This window comes from Pistacia vera, unplaced genomic scaffold (genome assembly GCF_008641045.1).
Source record: "Pistacia vera cultivar Batoury unplaced genomic scaffold, PisVer_v2 Contig240, whole genome shotgun sequence".
NCBI classification, from domain to species: Eukaryota; Viridiplantae; Streptophyta; class Magnoliopsida; order Sapindales; family Anacardiaceae; genus Pistacia; species Pistacia vera.
Genome location: NW_022196047.1, coordinates 421,943 through 440,700, shown reverse-complemented (window position 1 = coordinate 440,700; position 18,758 = coordinate 421,943). Strand labels below are relative to the sequence as shown.

General features: G+C 34.6%; 1 protein-coding gene across 1 annotated transcript; it reads left to right on the top strand.

The window, feature by feature from the left end:
* Window positions 1-105: 105 nt before the first annotated feature.
* LOC116131716 (glycosyl hydrolase 5 family protein-like) lies at window positions 106-18,756 on the top strand. Its single transcript, XM_031417381.1, has 11 exons — window positions 106-282; window positions 6,948-7,088; window positions 7,193-7,369; window positions 7,455-7,520; window positions 7,815-8,138; window positions 14,277-14,567; window positions 14,661-14,730; window positions 16,167-16,594; window positions 17,010-17,257; window positions 17,369-17,889; window positions 18,001-18,756. The coding sequence occupies exons 1-11, from the start codon at window positions 106-108 to the stop codon at window positions 18,507-18,509; spliced, it is 2,952 nt and encodes a 983-aa protein (XP_031273241.1). The 3' UTR covers window positions 18,510-18,756.
* Window positions 18,757-18,758: the final 2 nt, after the last annotated feature.

Here is an 18,758-nt window from a genome sequence, read left to right as displayed (position 1 = left end):
TGAAATCCGTTCTCTAACCTGGGATATTACGTAGAAAGACTGAAATGCCCCAAGAATATAACAAAAATTTAAAAACCGCCGTTACAGTCCACAAATTACCCCAGAATGGACTTGGGCAAGCCCCAGTCCCAGCCGAGCCCAGCACTGGGCTTTGAAGGACTGGTCCCAGTTATCCACACCTCCGGTCAGATGAAAGGAGGACTGATTGACCCTGGTTTTCATGAGAGTTGGCGAGTCCAGTGGCTATCAAGGGCACTAGTGCATAGGGGTGTTCGGTTCCGGGTACCCTGCATTTTTTGAAGGAACTGGAATCGGAATCAGAACCAACGGTTTCTTGAAATTTGGAACTGGAACCGGAACCTGTAACAACGGATCCAATTCAGGTTCTGGGTACCCTATAAAATTCATGACCCCCCCAAAGTTTTTAAAATAGCAAAAAAACCCTTAAAAACTTACAAATACCCCCCCACCTGGATTTTGTTAACAAAAATAAAGTTACAAATTATAAATTCAAAATTACAAACTCCATTACTTTGTAAAGATAGATTCTCAAAAAGTCAAATTAACTTACTTTAAATGTTATGAAATATAAATATAAATGTATTCACATTACTTTTTCTACAAAAGTTTTTATTAACCCCCTACTGTTTAATTTTATTTTATATTAGTCTCGGTTCCCGGTTCGGATTCCGATTCCTAACTATAAGAACTGGAACCGAAAACGCACAGTAACGGTTCCAAAAATTTGGAACCGGAACCTACCTGTTAACGACCGGTTCCCAGTAGGAACCAAAACCAAACCCCGGGTACCCGCCGGTTCCAGTTCCAATCGGTTCTTTTGAATACCCCTACTAGTGCATACCACGGGGTGACCATCACCACCTGCAGTGAAACATGTAACCCGCCTGCTATCTCATTCAACTACATTTGATATATATTTGGGGCTATCGAAAATTACGTAGGGGTTTATTTAATTTTTAAAGGGGTGATTTAAAACTTTTTAATTAATTAGTAAATAAATATAAATAAATGGTTAATCAATTATAAATTTAGGGTGTTTTTAATTTAAACTTTAAAGAGATAATCTAATTTTAACATAAATATAATGTTCACACAATCACACTTCACAAATAAACAATTAAATAAATTTGTTTTTGTTAAATTAATTTACATCGTTCAAATCCGTGTTTCTGAAGAGGTCGAGTACTTGGGGATCTTTTGGGTGTTGTTGTAGTCTTTTGTCTACATGAGTCTAATCCCGTATACATTTTATGACTTCAACCATCTCATTGGTTAAAGAGTATCTTCTATCTTCAACAATATGACCACTAATTGAGAATGTTGACTCGGATGCAATTGTCGAAACTGTCACAAATAAAATGTCACATGTCATTTAGGCTAAAATAGGGAATCGACTTGCATTTTGGCTCCACCATTGAAGCAAATCTATCTCACATTTTTCCTTCTTCGTCATGTAGGACATGTCTATTTGTAGGTACCGATGCAGCTCATTTGATCTATGTATGTACGAGTTGGAGTTGCTACTTTCGTCATGTTCCATATACGTCTACATGCTCGATCCTTGTTGATAAATGTCTTCATCATGGACCTAATCATCTCTGCTGGTGCTGGGCATTCCATTGTATCTAGTCTCATACAAAGAAAAAAGGCTTTCCAATTTTCTGTTAAAGTTTATCAAATAAGAACTATAGCCATAATCTAAATGCTGGCATATCTCAGTAACCATACATTTAAATACATGTAATTTAAACCTAGGATCTACAATAAGACTTAATCCATATAAAGATGGAATACCTAACCAATATTTTCGGTATTTTTTTTTCCATTTTTAAAACAATGTCGCTTAAATCTTCATCATATTTATGTTTAGCAAAAGTTTTAGAAATCTGAAATAAAATATCTAACGCTACATTAATAGTAGGATAATAAACACCACTTAATGTATTAGTGAAATCATAAAAAACTTTAAGAAATGAATGAAAAACATTACAAACCGTCCAATCCGAATCATTGACGACTTCGTCCAGATAGTTCTTCTGGTTGACGAAATTTGTAGTTTGTCTTGCGGTTGGTATAACTCTTTACAACATCAAGTACGCAAAGTTCCAACGGACAGGCATGTCCGTATATAACTTGTTTGGTCGAATTAGCAACTCCTCTTGGCGACAATATTTTACATACTTAATCCATCTTGTATTGCTATCGGCGATGAATCTGATAGCCATGCGCACTCTTTCAATCCTCGAATGTATAGCTTCTAAACCTACTTTAACAATTAAATTGATGATGTGGCAATCACATCTCTGGTGAAAAAATTTGTCGTCACCATGCGGATCCAATTTCTTTTCAAATAAAGAAATTGTTGTAGTGTTGGCAACTGCATTATCAAGCGTTAGCGCAAAACTTCAATAATTGTAAAATAAATTGTCTCAGCACTATGTTTAGCAAATAATGGTTTAAAACTTATCAATTTTTATTGTAAACGCCAGTTATGATCTAGGTAATGTATTATGGCACTTAAAAAATCTGTTTTTGATTTAACAGCTCATATGTCTGAAGTAAGTGCAATAGATATATTCCTAAAATTTTCAAATTCTATTTTAAGTTGATCTCTTATTTTATTATAAAGTTTTAGTATATCCCTTCTACTTGTACCTCTACTAACATGGCTATATGCTGGACAAAAAACATCTTTAATCAATTCAACAAAAAAAGGATTTTCAGATAAAAAAAGAGGAGAGTCCGTAGCAACTATGTATCTTTATACTATCTCTCGTGCTTTGAGTGCATTGTATTGCCCCGCTGAGAGAGTTGAGGATTGTGGATTAAAATTAAGTTGAGTTTAAATTTGCTTACCTGGTGCGGTTGAAGTTGAACCGGACGATCTAAGTTGCATAAATTGAGGGTGATTCTTCTCCAAGTGTCACCGCATCGTTAAAGTCCCGTACTCAGCATTGATAACAGTTGAACAAAAATTACATACCCCGCACATTTCTTCCCCCTCCCCATTTGGCTTTGCCTATTTTGATTTGGTGAAGTATTTTCATACCCCGGACACGGTTCTCTTTGACAGTATTGTCGTGCCCGTGGTGTCGCAGCTTGCTTGTGTTGGACTACACGCAGTCCTAGGCGTTTCTGGTTGTGAAATTTCTACCTTTGGAAAAGGTGAAAATGGATTGAACCCTTCCATTCTTTGGTAGATGGAACATAAAACTCATTTGGGGATGATCCTTTAAATACATAATTTTGGGAATTCATTATGAATTTATGATAAAATAATAAATAACTAAAATGGGAGAAATTGAATAATATAAATAATAGATGAAATTGAAAAATGGAAGAAAATGAATAATAAATTAATAAATACAAATATAAATTGAAGAGAGTTTGAGAATTGGACTAGAGAGAATGAGAGATTGAGAGCTATGAGTTGTGAAATGCGGTTATCTTAACCAATGGCGGATCCAGCCACATTTTGGATGGGCCATGGCCCACCCTCAATTTTTTTTTTTTAATTTTAATATGTATAATTTATATATTTTGGCCCACCCTAACAAAAATATAAATAGATAAAAATAGTAATGTATAATAAATTTTTATTTTGGCCCACCATGAAAGAAATTTCTGGATCCGCTACTGATCTTAACAGAAGCCATCGAATTTTATATTTTTTTGTAAAATATCAGTTTAACCCCTATATTTATTGTCAATTTTATAAAACAGGAGGGTTTTTTATGTTAGCGTGTAAAAAATTAGGGGGGAGGGTTTGGAGGAGGGACCAACCCAAGGACTGGTCCCTCCTATTGGGCCAAGGTCAAGGTTTGGGCCTGGGCCCTATAGGTCCGATCATCCCAAAGACCAATACTGGGTCCCTTTTTTGGGCAATCCCATTGGGCTTGGACCCTAATCCCCAACTCTACCCCAGAATGCAAAATAAACATACACAATCCCAAATCTATTAAAAAAAATATTTCTGTGCTAAAAGAATAAACCCAAAAACAGAATACCACCGAGAACTTTTACATGCAATGCAAACACGTTCCAAACAACATTATAATTTCCATAAACAATATATTTAATCAAAACTTCACTCTCTTTCCATAACCAACACAAATTCATCACAATACAATCAAGAAATTGAAAACCCACGATGGTGAGAGTATAAGAAAGCTGGGGAAAATTAATTAAAATACCATTTTTAGTTTGGAATGAATTAAATAACCATGAAGTTTAAAACTCTTTACTAAATGATCATTCGTTTAAATGATATAAGCTTAACCGATGTAGGTTTATCTATAAATTTATTTCTTAAGCGATATGTGTTAAATTACTTGAACAATAAAGTTCATGCTATTTAATTTAGGAGAGGACAAAACCCGGTACCCGACCCGAATATTTTAAATATAACCGGGTTTCGGGTATCCGGTTTATATTTTAAATATAACTTGATACTTGAACAAAAAAACCGAGTACCTACTTAAATACTCAAATTCGACCCGGTTTTTTGGGTACCCGAAAAAATCGGTTCGGTTTGATTACCATATTCGGTTCGGTTTGTGGATATTTTTGTCCACCCCTATTTTAATTTATTTAAAACTTGAGATGGTGTTTTAATAGTCCGCCCCTTGTCTTATTAAAATTTTTGGGTCTAACTTTTATAATAAACCTCAGGGGTATTAATGTTTTAAAGCTAGCAATATACTGGTATGAGGATAGAAATAGGATTAGAATATGCTCATGTAATTAAATTACTTTTTTATTATTTCGATTTTTGGTTTTATTAAGAAAAAGTCATATATACCCTCCACTCGTTAGTCTTACTCTACTGTTTATCAAAGTTAGCAAAAAAAAAATCTGTCGTAGGCCACCAAAACTTTAAGGACTATCAATTCCCTTAAATTCTTATGGAGATAGGCTAGCTAGATAGGGGTGGGCAAAAAAATAGGGTAGAACTGAAATCGTTGGGTACTCGGAGGTTCTATTTTCGATTCTTATCCAAAACCAACCCTCACAGGGTCGGTTCTAGTTTTAAAAATTGGAACCGGTGCTGTGCGGTTCCGATTTTGGTTCCACCACTATAGGAACCGAAACCAGAATCAGAATTGAGACTCGGGTACACGATCGGCCAAGAACCCCTATCTCTAGGCTCGACTTGGCCTTGAGGCCTAAGGGGATTCCTGGAATCTGACCCGTCCCCCTAAACGTGGCTTGCGAGGATGTGCCCCAGGCCCACCCCGACCCAACTTGGCCCACCCCGAATTCATTATCTTAAGCCCATGCATGCTTGAATTGTGGGCCTATCAGAAAGCTCACTTCTATCCAAATAGGGTCTTATACTTTCTCAATTGGGCCTTAGTCAAGTATTAGACCCTGTTTCACAAACTCTAGATAAATTAGTTTTTGACATTTAGATCTGTATTTTTTTAATTTAGCAACTAAGAGCATCTCTAATAGTACTATTTATTTTAAAGAGCATATTTTATATAAATTAAGAGTATCTTCATTAATTTATAAATATAAGGAATAAAATTTGTATTCAAATCCAATGGACTCTTTAAATTAGACTTAATAAATATGAGAGATAATTAATAATAAAATGCATAGAAACTTGTAATTTATTAAATAAAATTGGAATAGAGAATAAAATTTGACTCTCTAGATGTAGAGAGTCAAACTCACTTTTTAATTTATATTTAAAGAATAAAGAGACTATTTGACTCTTGATTTTATGGACAAACTATTTATAATAAAGAGTTTAGGTTATATAAAAAGTCATTTGGAGATGCTCTAAGCTCAACCTAACCATACTATGCCATTTGCAAATAGTAATTGCTATATATTGAAACTTGGACCAACAATTAAATAAAATACAAGTGTTTTCCTAAAAAAGACTTAGAGATTTTCGAAATTATCAATAATAATTTGACAATATCATATGATTTACAATTTTATATAATATCGTACGTTAAGAGACTTTATATGATATTATCAAATAAACTTTTCCGATTTTTTTTAAGTCTCTTATCAAATTATCAAATAGCTCAATTCTGATTATGTATTATAAAAAATATGTCTCTTATCGAATATTCGATACATTATTTATATTTGATAAATGATAAATTATATCTATTTAACATTTTTTTTTTTTATATCTCTTATCAAATTATTAAATAGAATTTAAGATAAATTCTAAATAAATAACTACAATTTTATTCGTAATGAAATTACAATAATTTGTTATTAATTGATTTAAATGACTTAATACATATATATTATGTATTTATGTTATTAACATTTACAAGTTATTTGAATTAAAAAATATGTTATTATCTATCAATAATATAGCATACATATATATGCATATTTAACTTTTTATATTTAATATAGACAATTTCTCTATTGTTATTTATTAGCCATTTGTATATGGTTTTACTCATCGCAAGACGACGGCCCCCCCCCCCCCCCCTCTTCAACATGTGTCCGTGTGGTGCATTTAATTTTTTTGTAAAATAACATTTTAGCCCCCATATTTATTGTGTATTTTAATTTGCCAGGAGTCAATTTAAAAAACCCGAATAAGGTTTGAGCCCGGGCTTGGGAGGCCTAGACCTTAGAGGAGGGCCTGAACCAGGGCCCAAGCCCTCTTCCATGATTCTGGTTCAGTTTTAGGAGCGGACCTCATAGGATTGGTCCTTACAAGGACTAGTCCTAAACCTAGGCTTTTGGGTGGGTTTTTGGGGTCCGTTCCCAAATTCCCACCTCTAGTGGCAACTAAGATGAAGAAGTGAAAGGTGCCTCCAATAAATCATATAATCTTATGGTTTTCCATTGTCATTCTTGGTAAATTTGTGTTTTTATCGTCATTACAACATGTATTTAGTTTTCTTATTATGTAGATTCACTAATGTCATCTTTGGTTTTTGTAGCTATGGATATATGATGCTTTGGATAATCTAAGGAGTTTGGTAGAGCAGAAGGACAGATCAAAGATATGCCAGATGGTTAATTGGAAAACAAAAAACATTTCGACTTCGGAGGAGTTAAACAACATTTTGAACGAAATGGTTGTAAGCAACATAATGACTTTGGTTGTAAATGTTAAACTTTTCGTTAATATTTTAATAAATCACTAAAAACTATTAACATCATGATGTTAATGCATATGGTTCAGACTGTCTCTGAGAGGAAGGAAGATTGGTATACAAATCTCTTTGGCTTCCTCAAGGTGCCTATTCTTGTACTCGAAGAACCACTGTTTGTAGTGTTTAATGAGGTAGAGTTGAAGCAGGAGGTTACATCAAATGAACCAGAATCTAACTGCCCTGTATCTGGAGTGGCCAATTCAGAAGTTGCAAACGACTTTCTAACTTGTGTACAACAAATGGTCGAAAACCCAAGAGCAACTATTCTGCAACTTGATTTTAAACGTACAGGCTCATTTCGATTCCATATTGAGTCAGCTTGATGGCAGAGTGAATGATATAGAAGATGTCATCACAGTACTTCAAAAGGAGCATGATGATGATTATATCAGTTTCAATTACATTTTTATTCTATCCAAAAGTTATCTAACTACTATCTGAGCATGACGATACCTTTTTTGTGTTAGGATGGTGAGATCAACATACTATAACACAACTCGTCTACACCATACATCGAGGATCACAAGTAGACATAACCACCCACCAAGATCCAGAATATACACCATCAACCATTCAAGTACATATCCAAATGTTGTCTGGGTATGCATCAATTTTAGGTATAATCAAGACTAATGTTTAATGTCGTTTTAGGTTATAGTAGCTGAAACGACCATTGCAGCTGATAAAGTCACTATAATCCTAGCCTTTCCATGGATATTACGTGGTTGTATAATTCGGAAAGGTCTATTAACTAGAAATCCTTTCAGTAACCCCATAAAGGCAAAGCTCAAACCTGAAAAGACTTTACCAATGTCGTTCAATATAAACATGACCTGTTCTTGGGATCCAGACATTCAGGCAACTTTGTTCACGTGGTATAATTCGATTGCAGATGAAGACATGAGAGATGTTTTATGTTGTGGGGGCCGTGACGAAAAGCACGTTCCGATCTACGCTTTTAACCCTCGGCCAATGGTTGATAGATGATGTAAGTAATCAACAAGTGTTTTGGTTTGTTCTTAATAAAAATTTGTTGTTTATATAATCATTGATGTGAGTTGTATTGTCACAACATATAGAATCCTATCCAGGATTAGTACAACGTCGCTAGCACATGTTCTGGAGCACTGTCCTGTAGGACTAGACTTCAGTTGACAACAGTTTCATTGGGCTGCTCCCAAGAACCAATAGGGAACGAGTACATATGGTTAGATGTGTATCAACCTTTTTTTGTTGGGATGAAACATGACAAGTATTTCTTGCCATGTAGTGTAGTTGAAAAGGTAAAATTTTATTCAATAATCTATTGCATTGGTTAGTTCATTAATAATCTTTTGTACACTTACATGGTGTTTTTGATTTACAAGCCCATATGTCTAAAGTAAGTGCAATAGATATATTCCTAAAATTTTGAAATTCATTTTTAAGTTAAACATTTATTTGTTATAAAATTTTTGTATGTCTCTTCTACTTGTATTTCTACTAACAGGGATATATGCTGGATACAATGCAGTTTTAATCATGTGAATAAAATAAAAATTTTCAGATAAAGAAATGGGAGAGTTCATAGCAACTATGTATTTTGTTATTTCCCCTCGTGCTTGGAGTGCATTGTATTACCATGTTGACAGAGTTGAGGATTGTGGATTAAAATTAAGTTGAGTTTGAATTTGCTTACCGGTCTGGTTGAAGATGAACCGAACAACTGCATTATTTAGGGGTGCTTCTTCTTCAAGTGTCGTCGCATCGTCGAAGTCCCCTTCTTAGCACCGATAATAGTTCCATAGAAATTACATACCCCGCACAATTCTTCCCCCTCCCCATTTGTCTTAGCCCGTTTTGATTTAGTGAAGTATTGCCATACATCGAACACGACCCTCTTTGACGGTCGGGGGTCTTCGATCGTGGAGTCGCTGCTCGCTTGTGTTTGGTTGCACCCTGTCCCGGCCGAATGTGGTTGTTGTCGTTGAATTGCAATTGCTACCTCTGGAAAGGGTGAAAATGGATTGAACCCTTCCATTTCCTCGGCAGATGGAACGTAGAACTCATTTGGCCCTTCCATGATGAATTTATGATAAAATAATAAATAATTAAAATGAAAAAAATTGAATAATAATATGAATAAGAGATGTTATGAAAACATAAAAAATTGATTAATATAAATAAATAAATAATAAATAATAAATATAAATATAAATTGAATTGAAGAGAATATGAAAGAGAATTGGATTGGAGTAGAGAGATTGAGAGATTGAGAGTTGGTGTGAAAAAAAATGGAAGTGTGGGGGATTATTTATAGTGTAAGTTTGGGGGGAAAAATGTAACAACCGCCTACCCCCAATGACCGTTGGCTGCCAATAGTTATCTAACTATTGGCAGCCAACGGTCATGTGCTATAATTCTATTTTTTTTTAATTATATAAAATGTTAATTTAGTCCTTAATATTTTTATCAATTTCAAAATTTACAAGGGGTTTTTGGATATTTTCTTGGGGACGTTTTTGAAAAAAGCAAAAGGGTTTGGGCCCAGGCTAGGACCAGTCCCAAGCCTGGGCCCTGGAGGAGGGCTCGATCTAGGGACCAGTCCCTCCTCCATGGGCTTGGTCTGGGTTTAAGACCAAACCCTTCTAAGACTGGTCCTACGATCGGTTTTTTGGGTCGATTTTTTGGGACCAGTCCCAAATGCCGAGGTCTACTATGAACGTTAGGTTTGCGGTGAGGTTGATTTGGTCCAATGGTCGCTTATAGTCTACGGCTCGATGAAGGGGCACATAAAAGACCCTATCAGCTTATAGAAGCAGATGCATTCACACGTGACATATATATTGGATATGTTATCATAGTCATCTTATTGGATTGATTCCGAACAACTTCTTTGTGCAAGACCCCTAACTCTATTGAGGCGAGACGACATGCCACAATAGGGTTTGGGTTTGGGTAACTATGGGGTATTTACGTTGAAGTGCATCAAGTACCTTTGTCTAGGGCGACCATTTAATTTTGTTGGTAGTGATGGTAGTTTCATTAAAACCAAGATGGCAATCGAGTTATTTTATGGCAATTTAGGGATTTAGTTTATTGTATCATCCTTGTATTTATGTAAACTTATTTTGATTATATACATGTCACTTTCCTTTCACATTTCCCAACTTCAAACGTTCTATATATAAACGTCATACCTATAACAAAGACATGAAATAGTTAACAATATAACATCATATCTAGAATTGGATCATGCCTAGCCTTGGTCTTCGTGTCATCGACTAGTGGAACTTCGTTAATGGTTTTGGTGTCACATGCAATTTAGTTGGTATCAACAAAGGAGGGCATCTAATATCATTTGCACCGGAGTAAAAGTACATTGTCTCTTCACATTCTGGTTCATCCACAAGAATATTGTTCATTTCATCGTCACGCTCGAAGCAACTCTAATTCGGTACCTTTCGCTTCTACCCATTAACCCAATCCTCAATATTTTCCAATATGTCTAAACTAAGCACATCCATAACATGCAGATCCTCAACCTCTACATTAGCATTACCCTCCTCTTCACCATCTCGAGGGGCTTCAACTTCAAAATTAGTCCTTGAGGGAAAGCGGTATTATCCCAATAATTCTGGATTAGAAGGTTTATCGGTCATATTTATTGAGTCGCTACATTGGTTACTATCACTTTTAGATCTATGTGCTCCCCAACCAACAACTGGAGACTATTTTCTCGCATTTACAATATGTTCGACAAAGAAAGGAACAAAAGAGTTGACGTTGTTCTGACAAAAGGCAAGGTAACAAGCAATATCATATTATCCTCAATGTCATAAAACATTCCATTGATTGCATCCTTGGGTTTCATAGCTATCCAAATAGTATTCCTTCTACTATCAATACGTAACTCAATCAATCCATCATACATCATATTACGATGAAGTTTAAGCATTTTCTATTTTCCTCCAACATAACTCATTTTGTGATCATCCGTTGTTGTCCATTGCCCTCCGTACCCAATCAAAATAACCACATGTGCCATTGTTAACCATCCTTCGATATAAATATATAAGATATAAGAACATTTGAATCACCCAAATTGAAAAACCTATAAAAAAAAATAACTTTGCGTGATTTATTTTATGAAATAATTATTTAAAAAATCTTTTTTTTATAGGAGTCAAATTGAAATATGACCTCTTTTTAATTGGCTTTGTAAATAAGACTTTTCATTCAATTTCTTTTCACTTTTACCCTCTTCACTCTAGCACTTAGGAAAAACCACTCAAGTGCTCGAGTCGCTAGAGTCTAGTCAACTCTAGTGTTGAGAGTTAAAAATAATAATCAATTTTTATATTTATAAAATTAGAATAACTCTTATATACGTTTACTATCCCGTTTTAAACAAATATATATTTTATTTCTTAATTTTGTTAATAAAATATTATTAGTTAATTTAAAGAAATTTTTATATTTAATTTCTAACACTAATTTGGAGAATAATTATAAAAAAAAAATTCTAGTAACTTTAGTGCTAGAGTCATTTGACTCTAGTGCTAGAATCACTTTAATGCTAGAGTAAGAGCATGAAAGTTGTAGAGGGGTAAAACTAGAACAAAAGTAGATGAAACATCATATCTACTAAATCAATTTAAAAAATTGTCATATTTTAACCTGTCGAAAGATCTTTTAAGTAGTTTTCTCATTTTTTCACAGATTGGCGTGATTTTTCACACTATTAATATAAATATTTGACTTGGCTTATAATATCATGCCAACTAGGGAATATATGTAAACAATCCCTCAGTTAGCATGATACTTTACGCCAATTGGAAAATCACGCCAATTGAGCGCGTTTTTCTCTATACGCTAATTTCTCGAATAATGCATCCCTAAATCTACTTTATCACTACAACATAATTGGCATTACATCATTTATTCACTCATAAATCTTAAAACAAACTCAGATTAACCAAAAATCAACACAATAATAAGACGCAATCATTCTAAGTTAAGATTATAAAAAAAGATAGATTTAAGAATTTAAAGTTAAGATTAATCTTAATATCTGGATATATTGATTTTCCTTACTTGATATTGTGTTTTGGGTGTGAGATTTTGCAAATGGGACTCTTTGCAATTGATAGGGCTAGGGATAAAGTATTGAGAGGTTAGGGATGAGGGTAAAATTGTATTTAATTAAATTAGTTGGTTAATCAGTGTAGGGTCCAGTCTTATGGTTGCTTACGTAAATGCCCCCTAAAATATGGTTATTTTAATTAAAAACCCTTTTAAGTCCACATTAAAGATTTCAAGTTATTTGTGACACATCTAATATTCTTAATATCAAATCTTCTTAATTTCAAGTTTGACATTTCTAGATTCATATTTAATGTTAGAAGTATCGTATATGTTGTTCTTGGTACCGAGTTTCTTTAGTTTCAAATTTAATGTTAATAGTTTAAGGTTTTGTGTTGTAACTTTCAAATATTATGTTTATTTTTCACGTTATATTTATAGGTTTCAGTTCCATGCTGAAGGTCTGACGTGCAATGTTTTTGGCACCATGCTTCATTGTTCCAAGTTTAATATTATTGGTTCTACATTTCACATTATATTATTCAACTAATTTGATATAAATTTCAAAGTCTATTTTCTAAATACCCTCAGAATTTATTTATTTTATTTTATTTTTTTATACCAATATTTTGATCAGTTCCAAAACTAATAATTGTCAATTTTCACACATTAACTTATAATAATAAAATGAATTGTACTACTTATCTAAATTGTATAATGATTAATTTAATTATGGAAATATCATAATAAACATTTTAGCTAAATTTTTGCTGAAAAATTGTACATTAAAGAATCTTAAAAGAAATGTCTAGAATTTATTAATCAGTTCGTATTACAAATAATTATATTCTATAACTTATCAATATTGGTGCTAAGTCTTCTTCGATTTTATATATCACCAAAAATTACTTTCTACGTACTCACTTGCATCAATAATGTTACGGACACTGAGACTATACACCAAATTTTTATATCGAATTACGTGTCATCACACTCAGATCAGCCACGTATTACTTTAACAAATATTTTACGAGTGAACGACCGTTCATTAACTATGGACGACCGTTCACTGTTATTGGACAGACGTCCATCAAAGGTGGACGCTCGTTCATGCGAAATAAACAATAGACTCTCGTCCATATTATATAGATAGGAGTCCATTTACTATGGACGGGTTAAATTTAAAAAATTTGAAAACAAAAATCATGGACTATCTATACTAATAAATGGGCGAACACCTTTAATGGATGTCCGTCCAAACTATAAATTAAAAACAAAATTAATGGACTCCCGTTTAAATGTTATGGACGGGTATCCCTTAATAATGGATGAGCGTCCACCATTATTGGATGTCTGTTAAAATTATGTTCAATTTAATGGACGTCTATTCAAATTTTTTGAACGGCCGTCGCTTAATAATGGAAGTGGACGCCCGTCCAAAATTTAAATTTTATTCTCCTTGACTGTGATGATAACAATTGCACGACACTTTTGCTATTTTTACTGTTCTTCTTAATTAATTTCCCATTCTTCTGGAATTCCTCGTCTTTTACCTTCATTCGACTCATCTGTTTCTTGAGGGATCTGCAGTCATCTTCCATTGCTGCTTTCTCCCACTCTTCATCTGTGTTTGTTGTGGAGTGTGAAGCATCACGGGGATTGTTGTTAGGGGCATGAACCCCTGCAGGAGCTCTAACCTGCTCAAAAAAGAGAACTTGCACCACAACTCGGAGTGGCAGTTGTTCGTTCAGCGCCGCGTGCATAGATGCATCTATTGTCAGTTTTCTGACATCCATCAACCCACGTATCTTCCTTTTTTCAGCCTTTGTCAAGCTTGGGTGCTCCTGATGATATATTAATAAATCAGTACTTCATTATCAGTAATTGCTTCACCGTCTGTCCTGACAAGCATATTGCCCAGGGCTTAGCTGAGTGAAATTATTGTACGAGAGATCCCTGCATGCAAGAAAGATGCAAAAGTGGAAATTTCATGTCTAATGGTGAAGCAATTTCTGATAATGAAGTACTGGTTTATTAATATATCATCAGGAGCACCCAGGCTTGACAAAGGCTGAAAGACGGAAGATATGTGGGCTGATGGATGTCAGAAAACTGACAATAGATACATCTGTGCACGCGGCGCTCAATGGACGACTGCCACTCCGAGTTGTGGTGCAAGTTCTCTTTTTTGAGCAGGTTAGAACTGCTGCAGGGGTTCATGCCCCTAACAACAATCCCCGTGATGCTTCACACTCCACAACAAACACAGATGAAGAGTGGGAGAAAGCAACAGTGGAAGATGACCGCAGATCCCTCAAGAAACAGATGAGTCGAATGAAGGTAAAAGATGACCGCCCGTCAATTAGCATGGACGTACATGATTTTTGTATTCAAATTTTTTAAATTTAAATTATGGAGGGACGTTCATTATAGGTGGACATCCGATCATCGTTCATTTCACATGGATGGACGTCTATCTTTGATGGATGTTCGTCTAATAATAGTAAACAGTCGTTCATAGTGTGATGACACGTAGTTCGGTATAAAAATTCGATGCAAAGTTCCATGTCCACATGTGGTTGAAGATATTACTCCAAATTAACTTAACCCAAGGATATTAAGCTCCGATCAAAGGATAGAAGGTTATGGGCTTATTTAATATTTTTTTAATATAAAATTTGGTACGGTTTTGTATAATAATTTTAAGATTTTGTAAGCTGATAATTAGAAATTAAGGTGATATTCTTTATCAGGTTTTAAAATATAATTTGAAAATGAAAATAAAAATAAAAAATTGAATTTTGTATTTTCGAAATTTGAGAATGGTGTTTTTTTTTTTTCTTAATACAATATAAGCAAATAAAAAAAATTGAATTTGTTATTAACTTTTTATGACAAATATGAAATATTGTAATAAAATCATTAAAAATTATAGTAATATTAAAAAAACCATCTAATGAAATAATTTTTTTTAGAATAAACTATGTTGATGAATAGGTTTGACAGAGATTTGCATATGAGAGGAAGGCATGCTAATATGAAAATAAAAAATGAAGATTTTGATATCTTGTGATGGATAGATATCCCTCTCACCCTTCAACATGATTCCAGATTTTATCCATACATATCTTACAGATGATTTTCTCATCAGATGATGGGACAATCTCAATTTGTTTTAAAAATTGATCATTAAATGGGTGGGATAAATTGATTGTTTATAAAGGAATATATATGAAAAAATATATATTTATTTTAAAATTGTACCACCCAAAATCTTACAATCGCGTAGTGTATGCATTGCCTTATAAGGTAGCTAAACAACGTAATCTCTTTCCCCAGAAGAAAGATGGTGCAATGGCTATGCTATGCCTATTTCTGAGCTTCGGTTGAGTTTGTGCCCACACCCTATTCCTTGCCGTGTTTCCAACATCAATACACTTGAGTCATTTCATCAACCCTACTCCATCTCTATTTATTAATCATGCACGTCTCAAATCACCGACGCTTCTGTTAATATTTCACCAACACTTTAATTAAACCTAACTCAACATTCTTCTCATTCACTCTAATATAATATATGATTATTAGTTTGGATTCTAGTGGATAGAGAATATATATATATATATATACACCCATCATGCTGATCCCGTTCTTCTCAAATCTAATTATTTATTTCATATCGCAATTACAATAACAATTATCTACTTTGTTCACATTAATTGAGGCCAGGACACGTACCATATTCGTCGTGTTTCTCAAAACTTAAGACCAAAAGGAACATGTTGATAATGCTGAAATACTAGACTTTATTAACCTGCTCATCACTAAAAAAAAATGGAAAAATAGAGGATATTAATAAATAATTAGGTGAAAAGGATTAGCTGTCTATCTTTTCATATATATATAAATAGGTCTTACGAGTGTTGTTTGTCATTTGAGGAAAACACAAACATGGGAGGCTCTTTTCCTTCTCCCTCCTCTCTTTTCTGCCTCTTCTCATACTCTTCTCCATCCTAAATGCTAAACCAGCTAAGGGGTTTCCTCTCTCCACCAACTCGAGATGGATCGTGGACGACCAAAGCGGGCAACGAGTGAAGTTAGCATGCGTGAATTGGGCGTCACATCTCGAACCAGTTGTTGCAGAGGGACTTAGCAAGAAGCCGGTGGACGTCATCTCCAAAGGGATTTTGGCTATGGGATTCAATTGTGTTAGGTTCACTTGGCCAATCTATTTGGCCACCAATGATTCCTTGGCCTTTCTCACAGTCAGACAGTCTTTTCAGAATCTTGGTTTGACTGAAGCCATTGCCGGTATTCAGACAAACAACCCCTCTATCATTGACCTTCCCCTCATAGAAGCCTTCCAGGTGCGATGAACTACCATCTATTGCTTAATAATTTTACAGGTTTTGAGTTTGGTTGATCTTATCAAGAATAACCGGTAAGTCTTGATTGTTTTATGACTAGTCGATGTCGTATAACATACTTATATAAATATTATATTGTATGTTAGTTGAAACTTACGTAGGATGAATAGTTTATTGGGATAGGAAAAGATAAGCTATTGCCCATTTATGATGAAACCAATGGATTTATAGAGACGTGAATGATTTTTCTTAACCGCGTCTAGCGTATACAATGATGTTAATAAAAGTGCCATTAAATAACGTTTTATTTGGATCATATAAATTTGTTTTAGGAATCTAGGTGACCAACCACTATGTAAAAATAGTTGGACATTTATATTTAAATAATAAAACGCCATTATTGCCATAATTTCAGGCAGTGGTATCCAACCTTGGGGACAACAATGTGATGGTGATATTAGATAATCACATAACAAAGCCAGGTTGGTGCTGCAGTAACACTGATGGCAATGGATTCTTTGGCGACCAGTACTTTGATCCGCAACTGTGGATCAATGGTCTCACCAAAATGGCTACTCTGTTTAATGGAGTCACTAATGTTATTGGCATGAGCTTGAGGAATGAACTCCGAGGCCCCAAACAGAATGTAAATGATTGGTACAGGTACATGTACATTCATGTATTTCTGCAATTACAAGTTTTAATTTAATTACCGGCGTTGTATGAATTTTCTAACAATCAAAGTCTAATTCCCTACATGAATTCATGTGCTAGATATATGCAGAGAGGAGCTGAAGCAGTGCATTCAGCAAACCCAAATGTTCTTGTTATTCTCTCCGGCTTAAATTTTGACAAAGACTTATCATTCATTCGCAACCAACCAGTGAGTCTCACGTTTACTGGGAAGACAGTATTCGAGGTACACTGGTATAGTTTTACAGATGGGCAGGCATGGGTAAATGGTAATCCAAATCAAGTGTGCGGGCGAGTGGTGAATAATATGAAGGGTTCATCAGGGTTTTTGTTGGACAAAGGGTGGCCATTGTTGGTGAGTGAGTGGGGAGTGGATTTAAGGGGAACCAATGTGAATGATAATAGGTATTTGAACTGCATCTTGGGTGTGCTAACTGAGCTTGACTTGGATTGGGCATTGTGGACGCTAGTTGGGAGTTATTATTTGAGAGAAGGGGTTGTTGGGTTAAATGAGTATTATGGAGTATTGAATTGGAACTGGGGTGAGATCAGAAATTCAAGCTTTTTACAGAGAATATTATTTCTTCAATCTCCATCTCGAGGTAAAATAACCTAACTTAATGGGAAGACCAGGAAAAACTGAAAAAAGTCCTTGTTGGTTCAGAAATTATAGATAATGATTCATAAATCTGAACTTTTGTTTTGCAATGCAGGACCCGGTTTATCAGAAAGATCTTTGCACAAAGTGATTTTCCATCCATTAACAGGTCTCTGTGTCCTCAGAAAATCATACTTTGACCCTCTGAGGTTGGGTCCTTGTACCGACACAGAACCATGGAACTACACACCCCAGAAGATTTTATACCTGAAGGGGACATATTTCTGCATACAATCAAACGGGTTGGGGAAGCCAGCTAAACTTGGCATAAAATGCACCAACTCTAATACAAGATGGGAAATCATATCAGATTCTAAGATGCACCTGTCATCTCAGGCAAAAGATGGCACTACTGTTTGCCTGGATGTAGACTCAAGCAACACCCTGGTTACAAATACCTGTAAATGTTTGGGTACAGATAAAACATGTGATCCGGCAAGTCAGTGGTTCAAACTCGTTGACAGCACTAGAAGTTCAACTACAACTAAATCATTCTTACAGTTCAACCCGAGTTTGGATTTACCTGGAAAAGATTTCCTATGGAAATTATTTGACTCGTTCTGATGGCAGCTCTAAATGCAACTAATAGACAACCAGGACATGGGAATTTACAGTTGGAAATGGCGAAATGCAGAATGCCGCCTCTACTAGAAATCAATTAAAGAATTCTGGGTCAACCTCATTAGTTAAAGAGTAAATGCAAACCTATTGTAATTAATTATGTTGGTCATTGCATGGGACATGACTCATAGTAAAAAATAATCACCATTGTACTTATAAATAAGGGTGTTTACAGTATACATACATGAAGTA

Excerpts from the sequence above, each read along its gene's own strand:
- LOC116131716 (XM_031417381.1), top strand. The coding sequence starts at position 106 with ATGGACTTGGGCAAGCCCCAGTCCCAGCCGAGCCCAGCACTGGGCTTT. Across the intron at positions 14,568-14,660 it reads AACAGATGAGTCGAATGAAG|GTGGACATCCGATCATCGTT; the intron begins GTAAAAGATGAC and ends CGTTCATTATAG. Across the intron at positions 16,595-17,009 it reads CCCTCATAGAAGCCTTCCAG|GCAGTGGTATCCAACCTTGG; the intron begins GTGCGATGAACT and ends CCATAATTTCAG.